The following is an 11659-nucleotide window of genomic DNA, read 5'->3' on the forward strand; positions in this document are numbered from 1 at the left end:
CAGCCTCCCGGATAATCTGTTCTGCATATAGGTTGAAAAGGTATGGAGATAGGATGCATCCCTGGCGTACGCCCTTCCCAATTTTGAACCATGCGTTTTGAAAATGACTTCTACTCTTACCCTAGTAAGAGCATAGTCAGTGACTGACTCCACCTCCCTGAATGGCTTCTGGTGAGCACTGACACCTAATAGACGCTTAGCAATGGTGATACTTGATGGCATCTGTGAGCCTCAACCTCAAGTTTCAGACAACTGGTTCTGACAAGATAATCACAAGACACAAGATGACTGCAGCTTCACATTGCAAAGAATGGCACTGAACACTGTCAGAGAAGAAATCACTATCTATCCTGAATTCTCTGTCACATTTCCTATCAAAATGTTGGGGAGTAATATTTCTAGTCCTATAGAGAATCTTTAGATCTTAAATATTTCAAAATAGTCTTCACCCTCATCATTGAGCTTGCTGTGATTTTTAGAATATGGTGTGGCTCTTAGGTGCCATCAAGTTGAGTACAACTCATTGCGACCCTGTGAACAACAGACCTAAACCCAGTCCTATCCTGTGTTATCCTCATCGCTGACACACCTGAGTCCATCTTTGCAGTCACTGTATCATTCCACCTCATTGACAGTCTTCCTCTCTCTCCACCTTTCCAAGCATGACGTCCCTTTCCAAGGAAGAGCCTCTCCTAGCAACATGTCCAAAGTGGATGTCCAAAGAGGATATGGTAGGTATCAGATATCGAGTTAATTTATAGGAAATAGCGTAACAACAACAAAACTCAACTCTGCAAATTGACTCAATATGTGCATGACAATGCACTAAAAATGCTTCATAAAGAATAACTTTTATGTCATCTAAATCCATAAAGCAGAACTCTTGTAATATAAAAATAATGGCTAAAACATTCTATTAAGATTTAGATGCATTTTATTCTCTGAAAGAGTTAAGTTGTCAGAAGTTTTTAAGGGGTCTCCCCTTTTATATTCTAATGAAAACTGAATAACTGGCAACTTGCAAGCAGGGACAGTTAAGAAAAGATGCTCATTCCCAAACTCAAACCAATACTTTTTGATATTGGTTCAGGCCAAGAAATAGTGAGTCCTTTACCAGAAGTTTCCACTAGAAGTGGTAACAACTTTATGAACTAGTAAACATTTTTTCAAGTATTTTCTACTTACTCCTTTAAATTTATGAGCGCAACCAAGATTACTCACTCAACTAACCAAGAATCACAATTTAGGGTAGTTCTGCTTTGATGGCGGCTTTTCTAAGTCTTTCCTGATTGTCGTAGGTAGTGCCATCGAGTCGACTATGGCTTATGAACAACAGATCCAAATCTTGCCCTGTCCTGCCCCAGCCTCACAACGTCTGATATACTCAAGTCCATGTTTACAAACACACTGTGTCAATTCAGCGTGCTGAGGACTGACTCTTTCTCTTGACTTGCCAATTTTCCCAGTATGATGTCTTTTTATACAGGCCGATCCTTCCTGACAACATTCCCAAAGTATATGACACAAAGTTTCACCATTCTGGCCTTTAAGGGGTACTCTGGCTTCCCTTCCTCCAAGATAGACTTGGCGGTTGTCAGTCCATGAGATATTCGGTTCTCTTCTCCAGTATTACTACTGAAAAACATCAGTTCTTCTGACACCCTTGTCTACTAAGCATTTTTCAAATGCATAGGAAGAAACTGAAAATGCCATGGCTTGGACAAGGTACACTGCCGTCTTAAACATCAGTGCTCTTCAGCACACTGCAGAGGTCTTTGACAGATTTTCCCACTGCAACACATCTTTTGATTTCTTAACTGCTACTCTCATGGGTGTTGACTGTGTAGCCAAATAAATGAAACTGCTGACAATGTCAACCTTTTCTCCATCTATCACGATAGTGCCTATCAGTGATGAGGACTTCTGTTTTCTTTAAGTCAAGATGTAATCCATATTGAAAGCTGTAGTCTTTGATCTCTTACAGCAAGTGTCTAAAGTCCCCCTTCAAGTCCTCCACAAGCAAGGTTGTGTCACCTGCCTAACAGGCTGTTAATGTGTTTTCCTTCAGTGACATTGTCATATAAATCCAATAGCTTTGTGAATGACTTGTTCAGCATACAGACTGAATAGGTATGAAGAAGGGATACAACCCTGATGACCACCTTCCCTGATTTTAAACCATATAGTGGGCTTGTGTTCTGTTCAGACAACTTCTGATCCTGCGTCTAGGTACAGGTTTCACATGAGCACAAGTAAGTATTCCGGGATTCTCAGTCTACTCTAGGTTTCCTTCAATGTTACTAATTGTGTTTGATCTTTTGCTTTAACTTACAGAAAATGAAAAATCAAAGCTGTGGTATTACCATTGTGACTATGTATAAATTTTTATCTTTCATTATATTTTGGTTTTCCCCCAAAGGAGAACACATTCCAATAAATTAGTATTTTTGTTTCTCCAGATATTTTAGCTTAAAATATTTTTAATCATTGATTTTATCTTTCCATTTAGGACATCCATCGTTTTATCTCTATTAGGCCCTGATTCTGTCAAATAAAGAAGAAGCAAAATCTATTATCTGTGTACATATTTAAAATAAAGATCTGATAATAGTGCATTGCTCTGATTTATTATTCCTACCATTCTGTACTAATAAGCACGGAACAAAACTGTTCATCAACTATAAACAATTTTTAATGTAAGAAGATCATGATTATTCTCATAAAGATTTCATTCAAATACTTACCAGGTGTAATGGTCTCCAACGTATCAGGACTGATTTTCCGGGTACTTGTACAATGATGGAGGGAAGAACCCGAAAATATCAAGTAAAAAACTACATCATCTTCAACTTTGTCCTCTTCAGCAAGCAGTATCGTAACAACACAGTCCCCCTACGAGAAGAAAAGAAAATGTGGAAAGTTTGCATTACTAGAGTTCCTCTTGCATGTTTTTATGAGACATCAAATTTAGGGGGAAATCAAATGCATCCACTATCTAACAAGTGCTCACATTCTAGAAGGCTTATACACTTACTGAGCATACCCTATGCTAGCAAGTATTCCAGGCATTGAGACTACAGAAGGGAGATGGAAAAGGGATAGCTGTCTACTAAACTTATATATAAGCATAAAACTGACTAGTTTTTATGTTTGCTTAGTGAAGGGATTAAAAAGCAGGTATCCAGGGTGTTCAAAACTAAGGCAAGGAATAGAAGTGCTGTATGTAATAGTTACAGGCTCATACTTAGAATGTTCCTCAATCCTTGTATTCCAGCTGCAGTGACTCTGAATACTCATTCTCCCACAGGCCTGCTTAGAAATGGTGAGGTGAAGAGAGTGAGTTGGGATTCGGACAACTCTGAGTTTAAATCCCACCTAATAAAATTACTTAAAACCTCAAGTCCCGAGTCTATTTCCTTGACCATATAAATAGAATATGATGTTTTCCTTCCTTGCAGCTAATATTTAAACTCTTTGACCCTATTCCATTCCCAGTCTATATTAATGTCTTTCATCTATTCAGAAGCATCTTTCTGATCATCTGCGGGCCAGGCATTACTACTATTACTACTGTTCCTCAAAACCATGGAGTCAGAACAGACTCAGAGCTGATCCCTCACTGGGTCTCCATGGCTGGAACCCACACAGGAGAAGACTGCCTTCCTTCTTCTGAGCAGCCAGGTGTGGACTGAATCACTGGAGCTTAGGTTGGCAGTGCACCCCCTAGCTTCCACTAGAGCTCCCTCCACTCCCCTGAAGCCCTTATAATGAAACAAACAAATAAAATTCATCAATAACTTTGCCCATGAGTTATTTGGCTGCTATTTTGAAGTTAAGACATTTCTTTCCTTTGGATACAAATAACTGCTCTAGCAAGGTTATGCACATGGTGGTTTTATTAATTAAGGCAAGTGGTTAAATCAAATACAATCTGGGAAATAAAAATACAGTCTAAATTACCATTAAATAATTTGTGTCATAACCATAAATTTTTTAAAAAATTAAAGGCATTCTGTAGTATTATTAAGAAATACTACCAAACCCATTTTTTAGAATTACATAGAAGAAAGAACCTTCATTACTTATAGCATGCTTTTGCTTTCCATTTCAGCAACAGTGAAGTCCAGAAGAGAACCATGCCACCCTGTGGCCATAACAGAGAAACAGAAGGTATTTTACTGAATACTGAAGAGCAACGTTATATAAGCAAACCTAGGATTAAATCTTCTTGCAGAAATGCTCTGGGGGTGGGGGTGGGGGGGGTGTCAATTTTGAAAACAGAGTATTTTTTCCCTGAACAGTTTCTATTTCATACAGGATACAGGACATGGTTGATACTCAAATCTAGTATGTATAAGGAATCCAAATAAGCCACAAACTGTTTTGTGACGCTAATTATTAAAGTGAATACTTAACTAGAGCATTCCTCTAAAGCACCAGAACAAAAGGACTCTCAGTAAGTAGATTTATATTACCATATTGAGTAACCAGTTAAGAGTTGGTCTATAGTCTAATACCTAGTTTTTGGTTTCTCTTATATGAATATATTGACAAAGTTTTTCATCCTAGATCCTTCCCATTTCCTTCACCACCCCCACCTTCACCCATCAAACTGCGACCCTATGATTAACCCGCCCCCCCCACCTCTCTGCCCCTCCCCTCTCTTGGATCCTCATACACATTCCACAATAATGCTTTTATACAGTATTTGTCCTTATGGAACTGAGTTAGTTCACTCAATGAACTAACACAAAATTTACAAAATCATTGCTCCTGCGTGCTGCACAGAATTTCACTGTGTGAATGTACCATAATTTCTCAATCCATTCGATTATGGTTGGACATCTGGGCTGTTTTCATGTTCTTGCGATGGTGAACAATGCTGCTATGAACACTGGTGTACAAGTATCTGTTTGTGCCTCAGTTCTCATTTTCTCAGGGCAAATTCCAAGCAGTAAAATAGCTGGGTCATATGGAATTTCTATGTTCAACTTTCTGAGGAGTGTCAAACTGCCTTCCAGAATGGGTGCACCATTTTACAATCCCACCAACAATGAGTAAGAGTTCCTATCTCTCCACATCGTCTCCAACATTTATTACTTGCTGTCCTGTTGAACTTTGCCATTGTTACTGGAGTGAGATGGTATCTCATTGTGGGTTTTTTTGGTGGTTTCTTTCTTTTTTAACACGTTGCAGCAAATGACAGCAAAAAAAGTGTTTCTAAGCACCCTTGTCAATTTAAAAGTGTTTATACTGGTTTATATACGAAGTTCATAAAGTTCATATACACAGTTTTTTACATTGGATCTTTCCTCTTTCTTTTACCAACCCCTCCCTTTGTATCTCTCTTACTGCCAATGATTTCTGAGCATTTCTTCATGTGTCTGTTGGCCATTCTCTGTGAAAATTCTTTCCGTGTCTTTTGCCCATTTTGTAATTGGGTTATCAGTCTTTTTCTTGTGGAGGGCCAGGAGTACTCTGTAAATGTTGGTTATGAGACTCTTGTTTGAGATGATATTACCAAATGTTTGCTCCCAGTCTGTAGGTTTTCTTTTCACCCTGTTAGAAAACGTTCTTCATGTGCACAGGGATTTAATATTCAGAAGGTCCAATTCATCAATGTTATCCCTTCAGATTGTGCATTTCTGGCTGTATATGGCAGTCCCTTTATTCCATAAACTAGCGACCAGACAAACACCGCCACTGTCACCACTTCTATTCAATACTGCACTGGAAGTGCTTGCTAGGGAAATATGACAAGAGAGGAAATAAAAGACATCCAGATCAGCAAAGAGAGGGCTAAACCATCACTATATCTAGAGAATAATAATAGCGTACAAAGAAACACCAAAGACTCAACAACAACAAAAAAACTGTGAAGAGTTAGTAGGCCATTTGAAGCTCAATATCCAAAAATCAGTGGGAATCCCTCTACAGGAACAAAGACAACTCAGAGAAGAAAATCAAGAAAGCAATACCATTTACAATAGCCAACCACAAATTGAGCTACTTGAGAGTGAACCTAACTAGAGATACAAAAGACCTCTTCAACACATGGTATGGCAAAACTGGACTGCTGCCTACTGAAAGCTGAAACAGGACCCACATCTCACACCATATACAAAAATCAACAAGGTGAATCAGAGATCTGGGAGTAAAGACCCAAACCATAAAGTTCATAAGAGACAAACTGAGATCAAACTTAGAAGGTCTAGTCTACAGTATAATACCTAGTTTTTATCTAGAAAATATTTTAATACTATTGTGTGTGTATACAACAAAAACCTGCCATTATAGTAATTTTTAAGAACACAATTAATTCACTGACATGAATCACATTTACCATATTGTCCAACCATCATTACTTAGCCATTTCTCAATGATTTTCATCACTCCTAAGAGAAACTCAGCATCCTCTAAGGAGTAACGCTTCACCTTCTTCTCCTCTTAGTAATCACTAAAAATCTTTTCCATCTAATCATTCCCTCGTCTATGTATTTTATAAATGTGAGATCATACAGTATTTGTCCTTCACATCTGAGTGTTATTTCCTTCAAATTTGATTGTTATTCAGAATAACGCTCTCATGGCTTGCTCATCCCAAGGAATAAATGATCAGAACTTCATTTCCAGCGGGCGCGGGAGCGACACGAACCCCAGCACGGGACCCTCTAGCCTGAGCCCACGAGCCTCGGAGCAGCCTTCACGCGCTCCACTGGCCACAACTGCCATCTGATTCTGAAGCCAGAGGCGCCTGGTGCATCGCTGTGAGATGACGGCCATGGAGGTGACACCGCATGATCCCCACGACAAGGGAGTGGAGGACGGTTATCACATGCTTGTGGGATAATGGGGTTGGCGAGGAAGCACCAGAGGCAGGTGCCAGCCGGCCCCACCAAGGGGTGAGGGCGTGAGCATGTGAGGACGAGAGAAGGCATCCACTCATCTGGAAAAGGCACACGTTCGAGCGACTCTGGAACGCAGGATGGCCTTAGTGGACACCAAGACCTCTGGGGACTGATCTCCTCACCGAAGATCAGCACGCAACCAGGCGCCCCCCACCCCTGGCCCTCCATGGTCCCTTCTATCAATTCACCCAGTCTAATTAGACTGCAGTGTCTAATTATTTATCTTTACTCTTGTTACTTTATTTTTTGCTTTATTCATCTTTTAAAATTCTTTTATTTTAGCTTAAAAAAAAAAAGAACTTCATTTCCTTTTACACTAGCACTTCATCATATGTATAGTCAACATTTTGTTGACACATTTCACCTGCTGATGGAAACAAAGGTTGTTCCCACTTCTTAGCCATTAACTAGTGTTGAAATCCATACTAGTGTGCAAGTACCTGCACTGTAGCTTTAACCTTTGGGTATACACCATATGCTGGGTCATACATAAAGGGGCTCTCATGGTACAGTGCATCACATGCCAGGCTGTGAACCAAAAAGTTGGCAGTTCAAACCCATCAGGTGCTCTGTGAGAGAAAAATGGGCAAATCTTCCCATCAAGAGCTACAGGCTTGGATGTGAGGGTGATCTGGCTGCGACATCTGTCACCCCATTGATCGCCAGGGTTGATTCGACTGATCTGGCTGGCTAGGCGGGTGTCCCCTTCCTCCCTCACCGATCCATGTGTGTCCCTCCCAAAGCTGTGCACTCGGTTGAAGAGGACGACCATCCCCGATAGAAGGAAGACCATCCTTCGGCCAAGGGTATACGAGCAGCTGCGCTCCCCTGTTAGAACCTCCAAACAAGCTCTCAAGAGTCACAGGCTCACAAAGGAAAAAATAATAGGAAATAAATGAATGAACAACAACAGTATCACTAAAGGAAAGGCAGACAGAGAGGTATAGAAGGATTAGTGGAAATCAGCGTTACAGGAAGGAAACAGAAAAACTGCAATTGCATTTTAGATAATTTTTTTAAATGGTTAAATGAAAATGTTTTGTAACTTTCATTGAAACTACAGTTAAAAAGGAAATAAAAGAATACAATTACAAATATTTACAGTCTCAGATTCAGAAACTTGATGAAGGAGCATTATGAGTGAAAATCCATGCAACAGTGGGGTGTAGGGGGGTGGGTTTGGGGTCATTTATACAGTAATTCTAGGGGAAATATACTAAAAAATAATGACTGACATAGGAATAACTGAGAGGATGAAAGGAATAAGAGAAAATAGAAGTGTCACTGTACCTGAAAGAATTGGTCAATGTGCAAGAGAGGAAGACCCTCGATGAAATGGACTGATTCAGTAACTGGGTTACTGGCGGTAGGTGTGTCAGAGACATTAAGGTTGACACAGGATGAAGCAGGGTTTAGGGCTGTTGTCCACGGGGTTGCTATGAGTCGCAGGCAATTCGACAGCACATAGTAACAACAACTATTTGAGAAGGTAGCACAATATTCTGTCCATGGCTTTCATATTACAATAGTCGCGGCAAGAGTTAGTAGTGGTTTCTTTGGAAACTGTATCACCATTAAGTCTAAAATAGACTTCCTCTATGGATCTTCACAGCACGTTTGTCGGCCCTCCACATCAGAATGGTCTTAGTCACAACTGCAGTGTTGATGTCACACTGAAACAGTCACAGATGACACACTATGGTGGTAGTAGTGTAAAGTGCTGTCGAGTTGAGTATGACACATAGCGACCCTATGAACAAAAGGTTTGAACCCTGTTCTATACTGTGCCATCCTCACACCTCCTGACACCCCTGAGCCCACTGCAGCAATTATGGTGTCAATCCACCTGGTTGAGGGTTTTCCTCTCCTTTACTGACCTTTCTGAGCAATTATGTCCTTCTCCAAGGAACAACATGCCCACGTATGTGAGGTGAAGCCTTATCATTCTTGCCTCCAAAAGGCACTCTGGCTGCACCTTCCCCAAGACATAGCTGTTTGTTCTTTTGGCAGTCCACAGAATGTTCAGTGCTCTTCTCCAATACTACAGCTCATCCCTCATTCATTTTCCAGCTGTCAGATGCATTGCATGTGATTGAAAAGACCATGGCTTGAATCAGACATAAACTATGAGTTACTAAGATTTTATTGGAGCACCAATACTATCATTTTACAAAAGAGGTGGGCCTAGTTACAGCTTTCAGTTTGTGAAGTCCTGTTTCAGGGATGGGGGAGGTGGGGAGATATGTGTGCAGAAAAATTCATTTATTCTGTAAATTTTTAAACAAAAGTGTGTATGAATTGTAGAATAGAATACTGATGTGTTTTGTCAATTTTCAGCCAAGTCACAAGAAGTGCTAAGGGAAGAAGAGCGAGAATGCTAAAGCCTTGGGCTATTAATTAACTTGCACATCTTCCTGAAGCCTGGCCAGTGTCCTGCCTGGTGACTTCCCAAGTAAAGTCTCCTCTCCCAAAGAGAATGTCGTCAGTCATTCAGAATAAAGCTTGTACCAAATTCCATCTACCCAGGACTTAAGAACAATAATTGACATAGTTGAGCCTCTACATCTTGTGGTTCCTAACCTTTATACTGTAATAGACAAAGTGCTAGTCAATAAGCCTTTTATTTTAAGAACTACCTTCCCTCTGTAACTTGATTTGTGCCACTATTAGAGCCTCTACTTGGAATATAATTGCTTTTAATTTTTGACTCATGTACTTTTAACTTGTTAGTTAAATTTGTGTCTTCTAGGCTGCAACAGTTCCGTGATACATCTTCAAGGAAATGAACATGTATGACTAAGCACAACTGATAACAGTGCATCTAAATTCCAAAATCAATCTCCATAATAGTCTATGTGTTTCCTATTGCCAAAGGGGCCCTTTAGAGTAGTGAGAGAAGATTTTCACCCTGAAACCTACAACGTCCCTTTTCAGCAGGAAGTGGCTAAGAGAATACGCCGTCCCCTTTTCCTTATGAATCAGGGTGAAGTCTCTCTCAGGGAGGAGTGACAGGGAATGGCAAAGGACACACTGACAAAAGAGATTAATCAGAACTGGCTTTGACAAGCACTGTGGCAATGGGACAATTAAAACAGACTTTCAATGGGGGGGGGAAGAGGAACGAACTGGGGGGAGGGTAGAGAAAATAGTGCAAAAATGAATGAATGGAAATCCAAAATCTCTGTAACTGTTCATTAAAATTAATAAAGCTTAATAAAAATTTTTTGAAAAAAGAATAAAGCTTGTGTACACATAACAAACTGATCTCTGGAATCTAAGCATGTTAAGTGAGCACTGAGTATACTACATGTGTGATGGCTCTATTCCCCTGCATCTCAACTACCTGGGCATTTGTATTTAATTTTTTAGTTAAAATGTAAAAATGGTATTTGATTACTATTATTATTGGTTGTATTTCAATGGCCACTGTTAAGATTGAATAATTTTTATGTTGTTGTTGCTCTTGTTATATGCCAAGTCACTTGTGACTAATACTGACCCTATGTACAACAGGCTTAAGCCCTGCTCTATCCTGTGCTGATCTTACTTGTCTCTGACGCACTGACCCCCACTGCCCCAGTCACTGAATCAATCCATCTCATTAAGCATCTTCCTCTCCTGTGCTGTCCCTCCACCCTCTCAAGCATGATGTCCCTCTCCAAGGACTAGTCACTCCTCACAACATGCCCAAAGTATGACAAATGAAGCCTCAGAATGTTTGCTTCCAAGGAGCAGCCTGGTTTCACCCTCTCCAGGAAGAACTTATTTGTTCTCCTAGCAGTCCATGGCATATTCAGTACTCTTTTCCAGTACCAATGCTTTATGTTAGTCATTTGTATTTCTTCTTTAAATTGCTGACAAAATCTTTGCTGTTTTTCTTATCAACATTTACTCTTTTTTCAAATATTCAAAGAGTTATGAGAGAGAAAGAGTAACATTTATTAAATCGTCTCACTTAATCTAACCTACAAGTGGACCGAGTAGACAGATTTTACACAAGGAGAGAGAGGAAGCAGATGTGTCATGGCCAACACAAAGTAGGGGCTGAGATGTAAACCTAGCACCGAAAGGTCCCTAAACATTTATCATCTGGAAAATCTTTCCTCTTCTTTTAGCAAATGGAAAATGATCCAGCTCATTATGGTACAAAAATATTGTACAAACCCTATGAATAATTATGAAAAACTTATTGAAACAATCTATTTATAGCTAAATGTTAAAAGAAAAAGCCAAGAAAAATAGTAAATGTAAAAATGGAAACCTTTAACAATATTCAACTTACAGAGCTCCTCTCAAATCAAGAATTCTACAAGTGCTATTATATGCTTATTACTATTTCAATTAAAAAAAAAAGTGAACAAACCAAGCACAAAACTAAACTGAAAACTCAAACCAAACCTACAGCTGCTGAATTTCTTCCAGTTCCACTCACCATGGAGCCTGGGAGGCTGTAAATCCTGAGGCAAGTAGATTGCTTCATCCCTCTCCCATAAAGCAATTGGTAAATTTAAACCAATGCACTTCTGGTTAGCAGTCCAACCCTTAATACGCTAAACCACTAGGCCTCCTCTAATTCTAGACAATAATTAAATAGTCAAATTAAAAGAGCAGCTGTCTTACATCTTGCATTAAAAACAACTGGTCTATTCAATTAGCTATATAAACATAAATGTAGTAGCAATTTTTATGATACAATCTTTATTACTATCTATGTTCTAAGAAAGAATTACTATTAAAAAAGAATTGTTATT

The 11659-nt window shown here is 39.5% G+C and overlaps 1 protein-coding gene across 1 annotated transcript in view; it reads right to left on the minus strand.

Annotated features, from left to right (window-relative positions):
- Positions 1–7680, minus strand: part of LOC102855312 (A-kinase anchor protein 13-like) — a 28535-nt gene extending 20855 nt beyond the window's left edge. Inside the window, exons 1-2 of the mRNA XM_006885235.1 lie at positions 7519–7680; positions 2745–2892 (exon numbers count right to left, since the gene is read on the minus strand). Of these exons, the coding sequence (XP_006885297.1) occupies positions 2745–2892; positions 7519–7680 (310 nt within the window). The remainder of the gene's footprint in view (positions 1–2744; positions 2893–7518) is intronic.
- Between the last annotated feature and the right edge of the window lie 3979 nt (positions 7681–11659).

The sequence above is a fragment of the Elephantulus edwardii genome, unplaced genomic scaffold (genome assembly GCF_000299155.1).
Source record: "Elephantulus edwardii isolate Elephantulus edwardi_28Jun2011 unplaced genomic scaffold, EleEdw1.0 scaffold00041, whole genome shotgun sequence".
Lineage (NCBI taxonomy): Eukaryota > Metazoa > Chordata > Mammalia > Macroscelidea > Macroscelididae > Elephantulus > Elephantulus edwardii.